General features: G+C 37.4%; 1 protein-coding gene and 1 pseudogene across 1 annotated transcript in view; both read left to right on the forward strand.

Moving 5' to 3' along the window:
* Positions 1-22,958, forward strand: part of Cngb3 (cyclic nucleotide gated channel beta 3) — a 147,682-nt gene that overhangs the window by 84,395 nt on the left and 40,329 nt on the right. The window contains exons 14-16 of the mRNA XM_013012407.1: positions 7,657-7,798; positions 10,290-10,449; positions 12,737-12,834. Coding sequence (XP_012867861.1) covers positions 7,657-7,798; positions 10,290-10,449; positions 12,737-12,834 — 400 coding nt within the window. The remainder of the gene's footprint in view (positions 1-7,656; positions 7,799-10,289; positions 10,450-12,736; positions 12,835-22,958) is intronic.
* Positions 5,060-6,778, forward strand: LOC105982748 (annotated as a pseudogene).

The following is a 22,958-nucleotide window of genomic DNA, read 5'->3' on the forward strand; positions in this document are numbered from 1 at the left end:
GTGGGGCCTGAACTCTGGGCCTGGGCGCTGTCCCTCAGCTCTTCAGCTCAAGGCTAGCGCTCTACCACTTGAGCCACAGTGCCACTTCCGGCTTTTTTTCTTTTGCTTATGTGGTGCTGAGGAATCGAACCCAGGGCCTCAGGCATGCAAGGCAAGCACTCTACCATGAGCCACCTTCCCAGCCCCAAGATAATTATATAAAATATACAGCCAGAGTAAAAAATCTGTAGTAGAAAATTTGTAGAAGCTCTGCTCATAATAACCAAAAAACATGAGACAGCACAACTATTCATCCATAGATGAATACATTTTTTTAAAGATTGACAGTAAGTGGCACCTAAGTTTCAAGGAGGTCAAAAGTACCTCCATATTTTAGAGTAGTAAGCAGTACCATCATGACAACTCAGAAATATTTTCTAATGGTGGGAGGTTGCTAGACATTATGACTATATATATATTCATCCAGCTCACAAAGAATAAAAGCAACCGATAACAGCTGGCATTTTGAGTCTTTAATTCTCATTTTCTGCATAGGGAGAAGGAAATATTTCTCTTTTCCATTTCATGAGCTTATTTCAAGAACCTGTGATTGTGTGTGTGTGTGTGTGTGTGTGTGTGTGTGTGTGTGTGTGTAAACTGGGAAGCTAAAGGAATCCCTCTTCCATTCTTTGACAGCAGTTTAATGACCAAATGATCTTATAATATATTTCTAGAAAAAAGACATATAAATACCCAACAAGTACCTGAGAAGGTATGCAATGCCATTAATAAATATAGAAATGCAAACCAAAACCACAATGAAATGTCATCTCACCCAAGTTAGTATGGCCGTAATCAAAATGAGAAAAAAAAAATGCTGTCAATGATGCAGATAAAGAAGAAGTACATACATTGCTGCTGGGAATGCAAATTAGAATACCACCATGGAAGATAAAATATTCTTTTAATTATAGACCTACTAACTATGATGTTATCTTTGTGGCTTTGACTTCAATTTCCCCTATGATTAATGATATTGAGCTTTTCATATTTTCATATCCTTCTGCAGAATTTACATATCTTCTTTAAAGAAATGTCCATATATGTTATTTCTCCCTTTTTAATCAGATTGTTTCTTATTTTTGCTGCTGAGTTTTTCCATTCTTTAGATACTCAGAGAGGAAGAATTTCTATGTTACACTTTAAATTTCTCATGTAAAATTCTGCTTTATTGCTTTAACTTGGAGTTGTGTGTACACATGTATAATTTCAGTGTGTGTGTGTGTGTGTGTGTGTGTGTGTGTAGTCGTCTATGTATTTAATCAGCCAGATAGAATCTCCTGGTAAAACTCCATCTGCCTGGGGTGTAGATATTAGAGATAGACACACTTGACTAATTAAGCTAATCCTAGAAAATCAATGTGATGCCTTCTAATTAAATTACAAATCCTATCTTTGGTTGTGTGCCTGTCTGGGTAAAAGACATGGCTGAGAAAAAAAAATAAAAATAAACCACAAAGCATAAGGGCAGAAAATTTCCAATTAACATTGCAGACAATTGAATATTTTTAAAAAGTTCAAGGCTCTTAGTTTAGATCTGGAAAGTCAATGTCAAAATTTTACATTTTACTGTTATTTTTAACATGTGTAAATAAGAAAATGAAAAAAGTCAGAGTGTGTATTTGTTTCTGTTAACACTGAAGTAACCTTGGAAGGGACCGGACTCCCAATTCTTATAATAGAATTGACTGTGTAGGGAGAAAATCTAGTCCCTCCTCACTCTTGGACAATATTAGATTTAATAAATTTCCTTAATTTATAGAGATGCACAGGTCCAGAAACTGTGACCAAAATAAACTATGTAAAATAATATTGGAAATTAGAATCAGAATTTGGGAGTGGAGTTCATGGAATGCTTTAAATACAAGAACATGTCATCTGCAAAGAGGGAGAGTTTTACTTCATCTTTCCCTATTTGGATCCCCTTTATATTTTTAACTAGTCTTATTGTTCTAGGTAGGCATTCTAATACTTAATTGAAGAGAAGTAGAGAGAGTGGATATCCTGTCTCTTTCCTGAATTTAGAGAAAATGGTGTTAGCTTTTTGCCATTAAGTATAATGCTGGCTGTAGGTTTGTCTATCCTTTATTATATTGAGGAATGTTCCATGGATTCCTTGTTTTTCCAGAGCTTTCATCATAAAGGATAGAAGGAAAAGAGAAGACAGATAAAGAAACAGGAAAAGCCCGGTGCCGGTGGCTCATGCCTGTAATCCTAGCTACTCAGGAGGCTGAGATCTGAGGATTACAGTTCAAAGCCAACCCTGGCAGGAAAGTCTGTGAAACTCCTATCTCCAATAAATAAACAGGAAAAAATAAAATTAAGAAATGAAATCCTTAAAAAATTATATAAGTGTAAGAAATAATACTACAATTAAGGGAATTAAGGCTGAGAGTTTGTGAATTATGAATATCTGACTTAAGCATGCGCACAATGAAGGATAAGGTCTAATAATCGAAGATGGTATATATCTGGGGATGAACAGAACTGCGATTAAATGAAGCAAAAATACAAAAGGACCAAAAGCAAAAAGAGCAAAGCGAGGATTAAAAAATAAAATAAAAATGATGAAAAAATTAAAAACTTTTTTTTTAGTTTTTAAAATTTAGGTAGGAAAAAAAAGCGTTCTTCAATTTTTTTGCAGGGAGGGCGTCTAGTGTCTCCCTTGTGTCCGTAACCAGTCTCTTGGTAGAGTCTCTGGTTTGCTTGTGGTGTTTGGTTTTCCTGTGGCTTAATTGGTTTCAGTTTGTTTAAGCAGGCAGAAAGAAGCTCTGCCTTACCAGGGACTTTATGACCTTCCTCCCAGGCTAGTTCAGTGGGAGGGTGATCTGCTTTGAGTATCACAAAAGAAGGAGATAGCTATTTCCTCTAGCTTGGAGTTGCTGTGATGGAGCTAGGTTGTGGGTATTGTTGAGACCTGTCAGCAATCAGTAGCTTTTCCCTGAGGGGCTAGCTCCTGAGACACGCATGCAGCCCAGCCTGGAGCCATTCTCAGGATTTATGTTTACTGAGTTTCAATTGTGTTTCTTTTACCCCTAGTGCACTGGGTCTGGTGCCTAGGCTGCAGTGGGGAGGGGCAGCCTCTGGCTCTGTTTACCCAGTAAAGAAAGTTACTCTTCCAAGGGCAGAGCTTTCTCTGCCTGGGAAGCACAACTTTCTCCTGAGGTAGAGCTGAACCCTGCAGTTCTGGTTCCTTTGACCAGTTGAATGGCTCCTATTGTCTTCTTCTTCCCAGGCCTGAATTATGAGCTAGTTGTTCAGGGGCCAGTCATTGTAACTATCAAAGATAGCGTTCTTCTCCAGTGGTGCGGGAGGGGCTACCTTCCCACAGTTGCTCCATGAGAAGGACTGAGATGTCTTGTGTGGTACTTAAGCCTTTCCCTTGGTTTCAGGCCATCCATGGTCTGTGACTATCTATGGTCAGCAGGAAGATTTCTGCTCCTTGTCAGTCCTTGCTGGTGGTGAGTAGAATCTTCTCTCCACCACCTCTTGCGCCTTTTCTGGGGCTCTCTTTGTTGATGTGGCGGATGCCACTACCACCACTGCGGACACCAGTGAGTGTTTGAATCTGTCTCTTTAACCAAGCTGCCTGAATTTTTCCTCTCTGGCCAAACTCTCTGTACTATGTACACATGGTGTGACTCTCTAGCCTTGGACTTTTCACTGGAACACTAAAACTGGTTTCTACACAAGAGTTTGTTTAGCCCCCAGCTTCTCCTCCACCTCTTTCTCCAGACTCCTCTTTTCTGTTCTTATAACCACCAGATTTTTTAAATTTTCCCATGTCCTTTAAAAGGTGTTGGATTTTAGAAGGTGTCATTTCTTTCTATATCTGTTTATATTTAAATGTTGATTCAGTTTGCTTCATTAGTTGAAAACCTCAACCTCTCAATACTTGAAGATCATAAAAATATACACCATTCCAGAAAGAATAGATCATCCTTTCTCAAAAACTAATGTATAATAATAACACTCACTAGAATAAACAAATAAAAGCCCAACCAGGCCAAGTTTCTGTAAAATTTGCTATATTTCTGTGTCTACCATGGACACTAAAATTGATAATACAGACCTATTAAATGCAAGTGAGTCTAAAATATCTGAAGCCGTTCCTTACATATGGGATCATTTTTTAAGGCTTTTTAATTTAATTTTTTTGTGAACATACTGTACAGAGGGGTTACAATTACATGGGCAGGATAATGCATACATTTCTTATCAAGCATTGCAGCCTCCTCCTTTGTTTAGAGAACACTTGTCCGAGATGTCTCGGAATTACATGAAGCTTAACAAATGGAATACCTAATAATGCACAAAAAACAAAATATATAATTGTAATTCCACAGCAAGGTTTTAATATTAACTTTTATTCCTAGATCACTATGAACTACATGAACTCTACAACAAAATACAGACAAATTAATGTGCTTTTCTAATCTTTATCATACTCTTTTCTGTTCTTCTCTGAGTTACAGTTGCATCAGCCTCTTCATTTTGCAATTGTCCAAATAAAGTATTGAATCTTTATCCTGTATATCTCTATGAATATTTGGCTTACTTCAGTACTAAAGTTCTAAATAAATTATCTATTGTACTCAACATTAATTTTTCTATTAAGATGTTTCTCATGTAGTTCACTGCTGTTTCCACCGTGGTTTTCATATTCAATAATATAATAAAATGTGGGTAGATAACATAGGAAGGTATTTATCTGTCCTATTTGCAATTACCAAAAACAATTAAATTCAAACTATAAAAGGTTTCCAATCAGCATAAATATACTTAATCTCTCTAATATTCCTTCAAACTTACTTGTTGGACAGTTTAAAAATGGCTTCAAATTTTTTGCTATTTCTCAGTGGAGAGAGAACAGGCCTAAATGATTTAGTTTGCAAATAAAGCATAATAAGAAATTAAGTTGCTATAGGATTTCTGGGTTGTACAAAATATTTTACTATTTCATTGGCTGCTACGTTCTGGGGCAAGCAGCTGCCAAATAAGAAGTCTAGTTCCAGTCAAGATGGAGGAGTATGCCTGAGAGCTGTGCCCTTGGAGAATTGTGGATGACTGTGGTGGAGTCTTTACAATGGGTACCATAGGTGGTGGCATCTTCCAAGCCATCAAAGGTTTTCGAAATTCTCCTGTGGGAGTGAACCACAGACTACGAGGGAATTTGACAGCTATTAAAACCAGGGCTCCCCAGTTGGGAGGTAGCTTTGCCATTTGAGGTGGTCTGTTCTCCATGATTGACTGTAGTATGGTTCAAGTCAGAGGAAAAGAAGATCCCTGGAACTCATCACTAGTGGTGCCTTAACGGGAGCCATCCTTGCCGCCAGAAACGGACCGGTGGCCATGGTTGGGTCAGCAGCAATGGGAGGCATTCTCCTCGCTTTCATTGAAGGAGCTGGTATCTTGTTGACAAGATTTGCCTCTGCACAGTTTCCCAATGGTCCTCAGTTCGCTGAAGACCCCTCCCAGTTGCCTGCAAGCCAGTTGCCGTCCTCACCTTTTGGAGACTATCAACAATATCAATAGATTTCTTTCCCAGTATTTCTTTAACCAAATGAGCTGTAGTTCAAGAAGGATTTCAGATGAAGTTACATACAATCTGTTTTTACAACTATAGGTGGGACAACTGTGGCCAAAGAGGCCGTGAAGAGACATTGAGCACTATTTTCTATTTAAAGGAACATGGGAGGCGGATAAACGACGCTGCGTTTATTTATACACACTTGGATTGCATTGTGATCAGAATGAATGTCTGATATCATTAAAAGAAAAGTGCTTAGAAGATGAAGGACCAAAGGGCAGATAACAGTGAGACATGATCATAAATTGGGGACTTCTCTACCTGGTTATATGTGTACAGTTGATGAAACAATAAAAAGCTCCTGGAACTTATTCCTTTTAAGATTAAGTTGTAGAGGTCTACTTTTCATACCAGGTATACTACAGAAATGCATATTTTCTACTAGCCCCTCATCTCCCCTAACGTGAATGATGTATATGAGAAGACTTATGCAGAGTCAGCACCATCTTTTCCCAGTGAAATGTGTTATGGATTGAAGGACATGGTAAAATACATACCCACTTTGAAAGTAGGCCATGCTATGTTTTAGTTTTGAGGATGCTGGATACAAACTCCTAACCTTTAGGGCTACTGTATCTTGATCCTGGTCATCAGAAACCTTCCCACAACCAACTTATTTTCAATATATCAAATTCTGTACAAGAAGACTTTTTGAAAAAATGTTCAGTATTGATTATGCTTGTAAGTAAAGTAGAGGCAGGGCATGGTAGCACATACCTGCAATCCCACCCAGAACTTGGGTGGCAAAAGTAGGAACTGAGTTTGAGGGTAGCCTGACTTGCCCTCCCTCAAAACTCAAAAAAAAATTGTTTTTAATTAGAAAAGAAAATGTATATGGTTTTTAATGAGTTTCAAGTTTTCTGAAGCTGCCCTTCATAAGGACTATGTGATGTCTGGTTGGTCTGGAAGTTGTGCTTAGATTTGCTCCTGGTTGTGTTGGACTGCCTGCCTGCCTACTCTAGCAATGCCCACATGAAGTGGAAAACAAACCCATGTGGGCACTGTGAGCACTAACTCAGTGCTAACTGTGATCATTGGGATTTTTTAAATTATAAGATATACATAATATTTGTAAGTACAGTGACATTTAAATAGGAGCACAGTGTTGTATTATGTGTACTCAGAACGTTGCCACATCACTGAAATTAACTCTGTGCCTATTCTCTCCTCCTCCAGCCTGTGGTAACTATAGTTCTGCTTTCTGTTTGATTTCCCCCCATTCTAGATACCTCATATAAGTGGAACCATAAAATATTTGGCCTGTCTGTCTTCACTTAGCATGTGCACCCATGTGGAAGCCCATGTCAAAATGCATTTTATGACTGAGTGATATTCCATTGTATGCATGTGCCATGCTGTTCATTCATTTGTTGACAGTCATGAACTATTTCTAATTTTCGTCTGTGGGGAATTAAGTGTTGGCGTACAAAAAAAAAAAAAAAGAAGAAGTCTAGTTCCTATGAGGCAGCCATGTTGTGAGGAAACCCAAACTACTCACACTTGGAAGCAAAAGGTAGAGAGTAATCACCAGCCTCAGATTTCCCTACCATCCCAACCCAGATTTAGATCTGTAAGGGAAGAGGCTACCTTGGGCATTCCAATTATATTCTACTATACAGAAGAATAGAGCAACCCGTCCGACAATAAGAATCATGACCTCAGATTACATCTTTAAGAAATCTCCAACCTTAGCCTCTCCAGCTAAGGACCATTACAGAACATAGACAAGTCATCTCTGAGCAACCTTTCATAAACCCTTCATTCATGAAATATGAACATAATAAAATGATTGTTTTAGACTACTAAATTTGGGGGGAAGTAGACTAAAACTTTCCTGGGGTTGAATTGCTTAGTCATTTCACAATGTTTATTAAGAAGTTTACATTAGAAAACTCCTTGATTAATAAGAAAGTTGTTATAATTTAGTAGTTATCGATGCTCCCAAACAAAATGATATCTCATAACCTAAAAAAGAAAATATTCAATGAAATAAAAAAGAAAATATGTATTTTGTTTTATTTTCACAGGTATCTGAGATGTTTTTATTGGGCAGTTCGAAGTTTAATAACCATTGGGGGCCTTCCAGAACCACAAACATCATTTGAAATTATTTTTCAACTCTTGAATTTTTTTTGTGGCGTGTTCGTGTTCTCCAGCTTGATTGGCCAGGTGAGTTGAATATGAATCCCTAAGGTTTTCATTTTTGAAAACTAGAAAGTACTTGTAAATTTTATGAGAAAATAATTAAATTTTGCCTGATGGTTCTTCTTTCTTGCCCCATCCCTCCTCTTTGCCTTTTCTTCTTCCTTTTCTTCTTTCTTCTCCTCCACTTCCTTTTCCTACTTTGTCCCTACTATCTTTCATGTACTTTAATGACAGTAAAGACAACATGCTTAAATCAACATTGTCTTTTCATTTCTTAACCATTAAATCTATCAGAAAACCTGTCAGCAAAGTTCATTACGACTTTCAGAGAAAGAAACAAATTGAGATACAATTCCAATGAAAAAGTAAGTTTGTTACACTCATAGGTCCCAAGAGGAGGAGCACATCATTCTATGAGGAGTGAGAGGAACTGGATCAACTAGGGAAGCTTCAGGACAGGGGTAGGTAAGGAAAGAGAAGCAGGATTATGGCTAGCTAATGTGAGTCATTTCAAGAAGCTTTGATTGTAGGACTATTTCAATTTCTATCATTCTTGGCACTGGGTATAGAGAGATAATGGCCTGAATGTGGAGTCCATTTGAAGACCCTATAAAGAAGGAAACTGGGAATATCAGCTCCTGGATTTGTTTGTATGTAGATGACCTTCCGTGGAATATTCATCACTATCTCTAGGAATTATATAACCATCAGATAGGCAAAAGGTCTTCAGATATACACCCATACAATTCAAAAAAGGGAAATATGGAAAATGTAGATAAACAGGATGTGGTAGTTCCACCCTAAACAAGTTAATGGACTGGAAAAAGAAGGTGTAAAGAAAATTTCATTTGGAAAATATTTTGTTCCTTACTAAAATTCCCTCAAGTATTTGTACCAGTGACTGCATCCTAAAACTAATCACTTTTTAACTGCAAATTTTTTAACTGAAATATTTGTTTCTCTATTTCAACTCATAGAATCTGATTGCTCATTGCTCATACCCCCATATTCTTTAGATTGCGCTAAGACATAAGTCTCAATTCCTACACCAACACAACTCAAGATTGCTGATAGATAACACATACATTAGTCTGATTATTGCTACAAAAACCCTTGGGCTTTCAAAACCAAATATGAATGTGTTCTTGTCTTTTGTCTCCAACTAATGCTCTATTAAGTCTCCCAAGCCAACCCACAGTATTCTAAGTCTCCCTGCCTTAGATGACTGGATATATATAGTTAGGTACCAGTTAGGAGTAACAATCTCTTTTGATTGTGGAAAAAGGTTTTCAGAAAGATAGATACAGTGGGATTGTCTACATAGCTGTTCAGAAGATAATTTTGAAAGAGAGAACTTATTAATGCTTTAAAAATGGAAATTTAGAAGGACATTACAATATAAGTCATTATTTGAGCAAGACTCAAAAAAAAACATATGGTTGGGATTTTCTTCATAAGCAGAAAGGCTCCATAGCTACTAGATGAATGAGCAAACTTGGCATGAAAGTGAGGCTCTGGCTTTGTTCCTATTATAAACCCACACTCAAAGCAAATTTACAACCACTTTCTTCTCTCTATGTGAGAGGAAGAGTTAAGCAATATATCTTTTTTGTGCTGAGACCTTAAAGATGAGCTTTTAACCTAGAGTGGGTTTTTATGGCTGAGTTATAAACATCCAAGAACTAAACCTGACAGTTTCTTAAGTATTGTCACAGCAGTAGAAGATGCTTCAGTAATTTCAGCACACTTCAGCTTCTGCTGAATGTTGTGCCTTAAGCATGATGAGATTTGATTTCATCTGTCTAAACAACACAAAGAGAAACACAGAGGTGGCAATTTCGTGATGAAGTGAGTCTGTGTAGTACACCACATTGGGTAATCTGGGAGGAATGCTTGCAGTGTGAGATTCACCAAAATGAACTAGCTAGTTCCTCCTCATCTTTTGTTACACGTTTCTCAAATATGCACAGGCTATATTGGTTTCTAAATATCAACTAACAATTTCCTCTGTGATATACATGTGTGTGTAGTCACCTATACTATATGACTGAGTCCTCACAAGTATGGTGATATGACAAGTCTTATTGTTACCCAATATTTTATGGAAAGGGTATGACATGAGGATCCAATAGCAGTATGTTAAAAATCAGGAAGCTAAGGAATTAGAAGCTGGAATTTGTCTTACTAGTGCAAGTCAGTTGGAGAGGCAGGTGAATGAAGAGAGAAAGTTTGGAGAAAACAGTCATAATATTCAATGTATGTATGTGAAAATGGAAGCAGGCAACTTGTAAAGTTGGAATTGGAAGAGATGGGAAAAGATGATGGGAAGGATGACACTGATCAAGATACATTGTATTCAAATGGACATGTTGAATTGAAACTCTTTTGTACAGCTACCTAAAGATAATAATAGTAATAATAATAAAAGGATAAGTAAAAACACTTAATTCAACTGCAAATTTAGTAACTTTCAATTCCTCTGCTGGATTCAGAGTGACCATATTTGTGATTTTAGATGAGAGATATAATTGGAGCATCAACAGCCAGTCAGAACAACTTCCGTGTCTGTATGGATCATACCATTGCCTACATGAACAATTATTCCATTCCTCAAAGGGTGCAGAATCGTGTTCGAACTTGGTTTGAATACACGTGGGATTCTCAAAGAATATTAGGTATGTATGATAGATTATTGATTAAATTCTTGTAAACCTAATCATATAAAAAAATTATGTGAAGTAAAAAAGAAAATGAATTAAAAATCAAAATAATTAAATGGTCATTAAGATATTAGCTTAATACCATGGGAAATGTTTTCTTAAATGATGAGTTATATTTTGTTGGAATAGATAATTCTTGAAAGAGAAAACACTTATTCAGTCACTTATTGTCGGTCGTGGGGCTTGATCTCTGGGCCTGGGCATTGCCCCTGAGCTCTTCAGCTCAAGGTGAACTCACTACCACTTGAGCCACAGTGCCACTTCCGATTTTCTGGTGGTTAATTGGAGATAAGAGTCTCACGGACTTTCCTGCCCAAGTGGCTTTGAACCATGATCCTCAGATCTCAGCCTCCTGAATAGCTATGATTATAGGCATGAGCCACCGGTGCCTAGCTAAAAAATAATCTTTTTAATCTGAAAATTTAGGCACATTTTAAGAGACAAGGAAACAGCAGAGGCTCCTAAGAAATTTGATCAAAGGTACAGAACCACCAACTAGCCCACTGTAATCCAGATGTGCACCTGTTCTCCAAACCCTTCCTCTTCCTGCAAGCCCCCCCACCCTTTCCCGTGAAAGAACACTCAGGCCACACTCTTCTAGTGCAGGGCAGAGTTGGTTCTAATTAATAGTGTCTACAAGTTATGGCACAATGCTGGAGTTAAAATATTTTATATTAAAAGATATGAAGAGAATTGAAGATAATATGCTAGTTAATAATTAAATACAACATTTAATGTAGGCTATAAAAATAGGAATTAGGGCCAATGAGACATTTAAATAAAATTACTGACTCTAGGACAAAAATAAGATTCTTAGGTTACAGACATACCTAAGAGGGGCCAGGAGAGTGGCTTAAGTGACAGAATGCCTGCTTAACACTTCTGGGGTCCTGAGTTCAATATCAAGTATCATTAAAGAGAGAGACAGAAACAGAGACAGAGACAGACATGGAACAGAGACAGAGACAGAGACAGACACTGTTCCAAAAGAAATGTACTCAATACCTGACTTACATAACTGTAATCTATCTGTATATCACCTTTACAATAAAAGTATTTTACAAAAGAAACAGACATATATTCTTAAGTAGAAAGGACCCACTGGTCATTTATAATGGAACTTTCTGTCACTCACTTATAAGATATATTTCATGCTTAGAACCTCCCCCTAAATGACTATGATTAAGCATAGTTCTCTCTTGAACAGCTACCCCAGAGAGCAGTTCAAGTGGGGACAAATCCTCCAAAGCAACAAAAGTGCTGCCTTGACATTTGTCCCTTGATCAGTTGTAGCTAGTCCAACCTAGGAAGTAACTAGAATAATACAGCCCTATGCTTTTATGCTTATATATCCAGTCTCTATTGGAATTAAAATAGGGATTTAACAGAGTGGTTTTTCTCTTTTCTAAATAGATATAAGGAAACATAAAAATTAATCAGCTCTCATAAACCCTGGGTATACTAGACATTAAGCAGAGGCAGTTTTGTTTATGAAACTTTTTATCAGTCTGAAGGCCCCTTGTTTAATTCACATATAAAAATCTTTAATATAAAACAAAATCTGTAATGTATTCAGATTCTTTATTGAGTTAATAAGCAACTAAGTAACAATAATTTGAATTTACTCACTTAGTACATTTCTGCCTTAGATTCTGTTCCCAGCTGAGCCACCTACTAATTATGTGCAATCCAGCAAGTCACTTACAGCCTCTCTGGGTTTTAGTTCTTTTTTGTTTTCCTTCTGTCTGCAAAGTAGCCATAAGAACGCTTACCCTTAGGGATGTCACAGAGTCAAATAAGATAATGTGCATGACAGAGCTCTGAAAGCCTTCACACACCACCTGCTGCTCCTTATTACTAGCCATCCCTAGCAAGTTAGGGCTGGAGACAAGAAACACAGAAAATAAAAATTAGATCCTATTTCCTACCCTTGTTTGTTCACTAGGCTTTGTCCTCCAATCATTAAGTTCCCTATCTAAAGTTTCAGCAAGCAAAGACTCTGGAATTATTTAGTATGTTGCCCAGAGTTTTAAAAAAATACTTTTTTTCTTTCATATAAATACACAGTAGTACAATTGTGCTAGTTATGTCGATCCAATAGATGTCATGAAACCATAGAATCTGATTGTTTTATTACATGTGTGTTTTATTTCTTCCATTTTTCATATTTTCTACTTACACTTTGGTAAGTTATTTCCCTAATTATTTTTCTTTTGGGGTACCCATATTTATCTTCACGAAGATGAGTCTGGCTTTCTTGAGTCCCTGCCAACCACAATGCAGTTGTCTATCGCCATTGATATGAACTTCAGCATCCTCAACAAGGTCGACTTATTCAAGGCAAGTATTTTAACAGTACTAGAAATTAAGATCAATTTATCTGAAAAATCTCTCCCAAGACTTATGATTTTTTGCCTTATGTTTTAGCAAAGTCAAAATAACCTAGAAAATTTGTGAGAGCCAAATACATTACAGGTCTCTCCTCAACAGATGACTTACTCTTTAGAAGCCTTTTCTTCTAATTGGTGTCAACGAAGAAGAGTTCTTCAGATTCTTCTTGCATTAATTTAAATATAATTAAACTCTACAGCTCTCTATCTTTGCTAGTATGTGTACCACCTTGCATTTACGAATGTGCTCCAGCAATGAATGATGAATCAAGCCTCAAATTAGCTCTGGATTGGCCTGACAATCAGAGAATTGTGCCTAATCATATATTTGTTCCGGTATTTTGCACTTAGACCTTTAAAAAGCTAAATTTAGGTTTAGTGACTTTTTCTTAGGAAAAAGAACAAATATGATTTTAACTTTTGAATGATTTTAATTTTACTATTTCCTTTATGGATTATGATGCATAAACATTTTCCTTGCTACCAGGCACCAAGGGCTCACACCTATAATCCTAGCTACTCAGGAGGCTGAAATCTGAGGGTGACAGTTCGAAGCCACCTTGGACAAGAATGTGTATAAGACTCATATCTTTATTTAATACCAAAAAGCCAGAAGTGGGGCTTTGGCTCAAGTGGTAGAACTCTAGCTTTGAGCAAAAATTGCTTAAAGACAGCACCTGGGTCCTTAGTTCAAGCCTTATGACTGGCACAAAGAAAAACTTTTCCTTTCCTAAAATTTAGTTCTGTGTGACATTCTTTGATTCATCTATTCAACTAAATCATTCCACAAATATTTATTAAGTTTTTATTAGGTTTGGGGGCACCATTTTGGCAGCTGATATACTTACATGTATGGAGCTTAAATTCCAGAAAAATGAGAAAGAGAAATAATATATAACATGAGGAAGCCATAATGCCATGAGACAAAATTAAAGGGACTGAGGTGGATGCGGATGGCACTGATCATAATGGGTCTTTCTGATGAAATACATCTGAAAAGAGGATCATAGAAGCCATAGGAGTGACCAGTGCAGACACAGAGAGGAGAGAAAGGAATAGGGAGATGTTACAGAAAGGTGAACAGGATGGAGCTCTGAACTAGGAACACACTTTGAGAAGACCAAAAGAGTGATGAAAATAAGAGCAGTCAGAGAAAATAATTCCAAGGGAGGCTGCACAAGAGATCATGCTCATGGAAGAGCTTAGAGGCTAAAGTGTAACTTCGGACTGAATGGTTTTCCAAGATACAAAGATACTGAAGACCTTGAGGAGAAAACGTTTTATTTGAGACCAATTTGAAGAGGATTATCTTTCTCAATGGCTTGACAGTGCACCTTAAGAATGACATATGTTGAGTCAGAGATGCAAAAAGGAAGGTAGCATGACTGTCTTCAGAAAAGATGATGGTGACAAGACCCAGGGTCGCAGGGGCAGAATCAGTGAGAAGGACGCTAATATTGAGTGTGTGCCAGGGGAGGGCCTACAGTTTTCCCTCTTTGATCATGGAAAGGGAGGTGTGGGGGGGGGAGACAAGAATGATGCTGGGAATTGGAGCCTAAGGAATTGGGGATGAATTACAATGGTATAAAAAAGAAAAGAGTGAAGGAGATGGTCATCTCTTCAAAACCCATGTAGAGCTTCAATCCCGGAAGCAACAATATGAAGCAGGTATGCCTTTTAGGTGATTTAAGTCATGGAGATGTTGCCCTCATGAGTGTGATTAGCACCTCTGTAAAAGCAGCCCCAAGTTAATACAATTTTTCTAGTCATATAAGGTACACAAAATGCCTCCATTCCAAAGCCTATCTTAGAAAATAGAGCAGCCCACACAAAAACACCAAACATACTAGCACCTTGATGTTGGACTCCTCAGCTGTCAACACTATAAGAAACACATTTCTATTCATCTATGATATGTTATTAGAGCTGTTCAAACTGATTAAGACAGATGTTAAGTTGCAGTAACTGTTAAACTTCCACATGGAAGTAGACAGTTTGATTCATAAATTTGTGTTCCAAGAAGAGGTTCACGCTTAAACAATAAATTTGGACCCATCAGCACATTGATGTATTTTAAGTCATGGTACTTGACGTGACCAATCCAATGTAGACAGAAAAGAACTTAGAAGGCATGAAGAAACGAGGACCTTATAAATACACAATTGTGGAGGGCTCATGTCTGGAATCACAGCTCCTTGGGAGCTGAGATAACAGGATTGTGGTTGAGGATTGTGACCAGCTGGAGCAAAACAATTAGCGAGATCCTACTTCAAAGAGCAAGCTGGGCATAGTAGTGTCCATTCTTGGAGATTATAGGAGAGTAATCTCCAATTTCTAGTGCAGGGTTTCTCTCAACATGGAGCCTGAGAGAGTAGATTCATCATGGAATGGCCTGCAAAAAAAAATTTCTGAGTCTTTCCATTTCCTAACAAATGAGGTGATGTCATTCTGATGGAGGCATAAAATTCCATTGTGTGTGTGTGTGTGTGTGTGTGTGTGTGTGTGTGTGTGTGTGTATATATATATATATATATATATACCACATTTTCTTGATCCATTCATTTACTGAGGGGCATCTGGGTTGGTTCCATATCTTAGCTATGGCAAATAATGCTGCGATAAACATAGTTGTGCTGGTAGCCTTAGTATGGCCTTGTTGGTGATAGTTTGGGTAAATGCCCACAAATGGGATTGCTGGATTATAGGGGTGCTCTATGTATATTCTTTTGAGGAACCTCCATACTGCTTTCCAAAGTGGTTGAACAAGTTTACACTCCCACCAACAATGCACTAGGGTTCCCTTCTGGCCACATCCCCTCTAGCATCTACTGTTATTAGATTTCTTGATTATAGCCATTCTTACTGGGGTGAGGTGGAATCTCAATGTTGTTTTGATTTGCTTTTCTTTATCTTTTTTTCTTTCTTGCTATTGTTTCTAATGTATTCATAATGTACCATGTGATTTTTTTGTTTCCTTTTATGTTCCTCCCCCACGATAGAACCCCTATTTTCACTGTATTTGATGTCAGTGCCCTGCATCTTGTATGTACACTTCTCTAATTCAGGAGGGGAAGGGATAAAGCAAAATGCTTAAATAAGGATACAGGTTGACCCATTGTAACAATGAGACGTACAAGACACTATGTTGAAAACAAACTTTACAACTTTGGCTGGGGGGGGGGGGAGAATGTGGATAATAGGGGGAAAACAAAGGTGGAGGCAACAATGAGCAGTAGGAAATGCACTCATTACTTGCTCATGTAACTGTAACCTCTCTATACAGCATTTTTACAATAAAAAAGTACAAAAAAATTTCTGACCTCTCAGGAAGGCTATGAAAGGGGGTCCTTCATTGCTTGGCATGGCTGTATAGAAAAATAACTGGCATTCTACAGCTGGTCATCTGATGCCTAAGTAAATGAATCTAAGTGAGTCACAACTAGTAAATAAAGTGGTGAATATATAACAGCACCTCACATGTAAGAAAGGATAGGACAAAAATGTGTTTCTGCTGTTTATTTTTAAATACACACATACATATTTATTTGTGTCCTAGGCACAATAAAATTGTTTGTCTTACATGCTCTGATCAAAAACATACGAAACCCACTAGGGCATATTGACAGTGTTTTAAAATGTTCTAAAGTTCTTTATGCCTTATTATCTAACTAAATTAAAAGTGATATCAATTAGGTTTTCTTCCTAAAGGAAAAAAAATACTGTAAGTTAAATGTCAAAGAGTTTTGTGGGTAAGTTCCAGCTTTTCTGTTTACAATTCTGCCTTCACTTTTACATATGGTTTTGAAAATCTATCAAGTCAGTAGTATCTGATTGAAAAAAAGTTCAATCTCCACATCTTGCTAGCGGTGTATATAAACAGATTCTTTCCTGACATTTCCATTAAAGATGCATTCCTTCCCAGAAAGACTCCATTTTATCTATATTTCTGTTTAATGAAGGTTGAGGGTTTTTTTCCAAAGCCAAGTGAAGTAAAAAGTAAGCAGGTATGGAATCTTTTTAAAAATCATTTTTTGGGAGACAGACTTTACAGTTTATACACATTTATTATTTTCTAGGGAAGAAATGCGTTGATAATCCCATACCCTATGTCTTATAGACTTTATTGATGCTTGCCTTACTTCTAAATCAGTCATCTGAGCTCTCTGTGAGCCACCTTTGGACCCCAGGAGCTGAGTCCACAAAGAAGGGGTGAGTGCCCAAAAGGGCACTTGGGAATTGTCAAGAGATAGAGGGTCTGGAGGCTCACAAAGGTGGAAAAAATAGACATTCATTGAAAGAAGTCTTTGGAACTAGAGTGTAGGGTGGTAAACAAAGAAGAATCTAGAAGGGTCCATGAAAGATAGGCTACCTAGGCAGCTATGAAATGAGAAAACAGATAGGACAAACCATTTTTTCCAACACAAAACATCATGCCACGTGAAGTTACCAGCTTATCTAGATTCAAAAACAATGACTGCAAACTCCATCTTGAATTCTCCTGGAAACAAATCTTCTGTATCTTTGAAAAGCAAGATAGAAATAGGAACAGATAGAGGTCCAGCACTACTATAGAAGGTTGAAAGGTGAATTTTGTATCCTTGCAGATAGGGTTACCAAGGAGCTTCATAATTACTAAGCTCACAAATGCCAAAAAGAATGCTATCAAGTTTATATTTTGGGACTTTAGCCAAAATTTTTAGAACTTTCTTCTCTTTTGTAAATCTGGGTGTGACTATAGATCAAATAGATGCTATTAGCATGAGTACAATACTAAGTTAAATAAACCTGCTTTAGTTTTTGAACACATGCTTCTTTTGTTCTAATTTTATATTACACTGAAATTCACCCTAGTACTACAAGTGTGCTTTAATTTTACATTAGAACTAAATGTGTAGTGCAAATGTTTCCGTATTCATTGCCATTCAGCCTTGTGAAATTTGTGTCTCTTAGTAGAATAATGGATATCGTAAGGCTTTCGCAAAAGGAATGTAAGCAATGATAGCATCCTAATTACCATTAGGATGATACCAGATGAAGAGCACATGTAATCCTTCAATTCCAACAGTGCTGGCACCTTGCTTTACCCCCAGTTCCATTTGCCTACTGAGCATTTTCAATTGAGTATGGGATGAAGTAAAATGCAAGGAATCAAACTTTTACTCACCTTGAATTTTAAAAGAGATACATATATTTGCACAAAATAACAGCTTTTGTTTATTTGAATATATACTACATATTACATTTTGCAAACTACCTCATTTCCTTCTTTGAATTAACTCTCACAAAACTCAATTGCTAGAACCTGAATTATCTCCACTGCCTCCAAAATTCAAGTGACTAATTTTATACCCCTAACATATGACTATATTTGAAGACAGGCCTTTTAAAGAGGTGATTAAGTTAAAACTTATTTTAACCTGTATGTTTGGTCCTGACCCAGAGACTGGGGTCCTCGTAAGAACAGGAAATATGGATACACAGAGACTTGCAAGGGAATTGTGGACAGAGGATAGATCATTTGAGGACACAGGGAAGGTAGCTCTCAGCAAGCCTACAAGAAAGACCTCAGAAAATAATAATCTGACAACACCTGGCTTTTATCAGGCTTCAGGTATCCAAAACTGAGAAAAAAGTATTTCTGTTGTTTAAATGAACTCTTGTATTTTCTTTTCAAAGCTAGAAAGCTAGTACTTTTCCAACATCTGTTTTGTTACTATCCTGATGTTTTTGTATGTGTGCCTCTCTTGGGGCTTGAACTCAGGGCCTGGATGCTTCTTTTTGAGCTTCTTTTTGCTTAAAGCTAGTGTTCTACCTCTTAAACCACTTCTGACTTATTCTGAGTGGTTTAATGTAGATAAGAGTCTCATGGACTTTATTGCCCAATTTGGCTTCAAACTGTGATCCTCAGATCTCAGCCTCCTGAGTAGCTAGGATTACAGGAAGTAAGCCACTGGCATCCAGCACTATTCTGATTGTTACAGAAGAGGCAAACTAGAGCTCTAAGCAATGGACAGAGAGTAAGCACAGTAATTCTTGGTATATTATGGTCTATGAACCTAACTAGAGATAGTGGTAGGTAATGGGTATGTTAGCTTTTCATCACTGGGATAATATGATTGATATAATCAAAAGGAGGAAAAGTTTATTCTGCCTGTTGGTTTCAGAGGCTTACTCCACTCTGTTTCTTTGGGCTTGTGGCACCACAGTGTATCCTGTTGGGAGCATGTGGTGGAAGAGGCTGTTTACCTTATGAGGATCAGAAAACAAAAAGACAACATGCAGGAGTTGAGGTACTAATATACCTTTCACAGATATGTCCTCTATGGTCCAGCTTCTATTATGAGCACCCCCCCACCTCCCAAGGGCTCCACCACTTCCCAATAGGATCAAATTTCAAATCAAAGCTTTGCAATGAGGGAAAGTTTCATTTTGACTCAAAAGTTAAATTTTGCTGGATGCTGGTGGCTCACACCTGTAATCCTACCTACTCAGAAGGCTGAGATCTGGAGGATGAAGGTTGGGCAGAAAAGTCTGTTAGGATCCATCCTTAATTAAATTAGCAAAATGCCAGGCTGGATATGTAGCTCAAGTGGTAGATTGCAAGACAAGTAAGGGAGCTATTCAAGTGCAAGGTGCTAATTTCAAAATCCTGTACTGAAGAATGAGGGGAAAAAATTCAAGTGTAAAGTGATACTTCTTTGGCCATTTTTACAGAACTAGACTTTACACATTTGTTAGAGATCTAAATTTAAATGTTCTTTCCTATTCTCCACCTACAAAAGCTCTTGAATCACCAGTATTTTCCCCTAAGGGAAGTAGAATCTAAGTCTTTTTTTTTTTTTAACTAAAATTTGCTCTGGTCAATTATGGTTTACTGATAAAGTTATCTGCTTTAACCTGGGGGTGATCAGAGTTTTGAAACAGCTTAAACATGAAATTTTTCATTGTAATTTTTTTTAATTTTTACAAAATGGATGCTGTGTCTTGCAGATTGCATTTTATCCAAGGCCTAACCATAGGTACTAAACTAGTAAGGAGATATTACTTTGATGAAATTGGGTGGTTTTTCTTCTTTTATGATGAACTATTATTCTGATTTTTATTTTTTAGTTATATTTTGCCAAGTTAAAAACGCTGTAGAAATCACACTTGTCACTGAAGTGCCAGAAATAGAAAACGTAATGAGAGTTCTGCTGTGCCACCTAGTGGCTGGAATTAAGACTGCACCCTATAGAAACAGCCTAAGCTCAAACAAAGGGAACTCAGTACCTAGAGAGAACAAAATTGTAGCTTAGATACCACTGTCTATCAGAGAAGGAAAAATGTGTCTGTTTGCCACTCTGTTTGAAATACAGAACCCAGCCCAAAAAAGACTCATTGATGTGACCTATGACTCACTATTTGTGATTATTTAGCAAACAGTGCTTCTATTCCTGGCTCAGGAATAGATGGGAATGACAAAATGACTTACTTATACCATTCAAACTCAGATCTCCAGCGGTGACACCCCATTTAGACAAGCTATCATGCATTTACTCACCATCACCGGATGTCCATGCTACCACAAAACTATACCTTTTTTACCACCTGCTATTTTTATCACAGGGATATCAATAATAAAGCATGATTGCAAGGTTTTATAAAGTATCTTGAACAGCAATCTTATATCTGAGAAGAATTCCATTTAGCCACATATCCCAATTAGTTTCTCTGTGTAAAAGCACTGACTGGAGACAGTAACAGGTTATTGCACCCATCCTGTTCAGAGTCCACACATTAAGTAAGGAAACTAAATAAGATGGCATGTTTGGTTGTTGTGTGGTGATTGTATCAAGTGTCTAAACTGCTTATATCAGTTTCTAGCACATAGGAAATTACAATTCTCATTACCTTATAACTGAGACATCAAACTGATGTACTTTCCCACATAGGCAAAATCAAGCTCTTCCCTATTTGATCAGAGAAAGATAGATTAGCCTCATCCTTAAGAGTCCATCCATCTTATGATTTCTTACCATGACAACCTGAAACTCTTGGAAAAGTACAAGTATTGCCAGTTCCCCAGGAAAGGTGACACTCACTAGTGTTTGCAAAGGTTAAGTGTAGAGTTAGGCCAGATATGATTTAAAGCTCAATATTGATAAGATGTGACATTATACCATATGGCTTTTTTTTTTGTTACATTAGATGTAGCTGCTCCAAACAGCTTCTGATCAGTTTCATCCCTGGCCAATTCAATGGCATGGGCAACTAGATTCAGACTTCTTGGAGACTCATTGCTGCCATCATTTGTTCCTTTAGTGAGGATCAAGTTTTAAATAGGCCAAATCACTTCCTCTCACCATAAACAAAGCTGAGTTGGAAAAAGCCCTGGAGACCACAGCTAATACTGAAATATGGGTTCTACATTACTGATAATATATTAAGTTCTGTTTCAAAGAAAGCAAAAAATGAGCCTAGAAATGTCCTATAGAAGTAAAACAGTAGATGCTCCAATGATAAATTTTGCTAACTTTACCATTGTGGCCAGTTTTCCATTATTAAAATAACTTTCTGTGAATAACAACAAGTCATCTAACCTATAAATAGGCTGCATTTGGAACAAAGCTAGGATTTCCCCTAACTCTAATCTCCACAATCTTTACTCAAATATGTAACACAGTTTTTACAGAGCTCCTAACATATTATTCCCCACATCAGCCCATATTTATCTATGTGCAGCATGTCCCAACCTTGGTGAGGCTGTGGGGATACCCCAGAGAATATGTACACCTTGACCTCAAGTTGATATGGATATAGACAAAACCCATACTCTGCAGTTAAAAGAGTTTGCCTCTGACACCTGTTATAGGTGTGACCTGAGGAAAAGTCAGACAGCCTTCCTGATACTTCCAACTTTCCTCTGAAAAACAAGAGTGATTTCAATATGTTCATTAATGCCAGGTTTCACAGGGAGGTTGAAAAATTAAACAAGTTAACAAAACAATAAAATTTAGTACAAATATTCAGCACCAATATGACAGTTGCACAGCTATCTTCATTTTATAGAAAGAACATCTACAATCTCTGCAGGAAGCAGACAGAAGAATCCCAGTCCAAAGAAGTTCTGGGCCAAAGTATGGATCTGAAAGATGAACTAAATCAAAAGAGCTATGTGTGTGGCTCAAGTGGTACAAATCCTGCCTAGCAAGCACAAGGCCTTGCATTCAAATTCCAATGCTGCTATAAGCATGACCAAAATAAGGGTTGTGCTCGGTGGCATCCCCAGGGTTTCACAGGGTTGGGACGTACTAGACACTAAACAAATATTGGCTGATGCATGAAATCAAATGTTAGAAGCAATTCCTTTTTTTTTGGACCATAGGAAGTTCAGTTCTGCTAAACAGAAAACTTCCTAATGACTTCTGTCAAAGAAATGGAGCTAACACAGAGCTTCTGGCTCAGCCTGTAATCCTAGACCCTACCGGATTGTGGTTTGAAGGCAATTGAAGCAGAAAAGTCTGTGAGACCCTTATCTTCAATTAACCAGTAAAGGGAAGAGTGGGGAGGGGAGAGGAGAAGAGAGGGAGGAAAGGGAAAGGAACTAAATCACAAAGAAAAGAAAAGCTAGCCCTAGGATGGAATTTGTTTTAATGATATAGTAACAAAGCAAAGCGTATCTGGAGAAAAATACGATTTTTTTACAGAAAAAAAATAAAAAGAAACACCCTCCAACACATCATAAAATAGAATGATTTCATAATGCAAACTTTATTTCACTAAGCCGAAATCCAAAGCTGCTGTCCAAAGTCAGCAGCGGCCCCTTTCTAGAACGCCATCCTCAGACAGAATGGTTTCATGGGTGAGACAAATTCTACATCTTTATGCAGCTGTTAAGTTCAGTTTGTGTGATTCACTCCACGTCCTAGCCCAGAATGTTCATAAAAAGTCATATTCAGAATAGCTCCACTGTTTTTTCTCTGAGAAAATCTAAGCCCTGGGCTGAAAGCTATTGATGGAGTGCTGTGTCTTCCTATAAACATAACACTAATTGTTTGCTTATCTATTTTAGGGCTTATCTCCCAGGTTGGTCTA

The sequence above is a fragment of the Dipodomys ordii genome, unplaced genomic scaffold (assembly GCF_000151885.1).
Source record: "Dipodomys ordii isolate 6190 unplaced genomic scaffold, Dord_2.0 Scaffold17, whole genome shotgun sequence".
Taxonomy (NCBI): Eukaryota; Metazoa; Chordata; class Mammalia; order Rodentia; family Heteromyidae; genus Dipodomys; species Dipodomys ordii.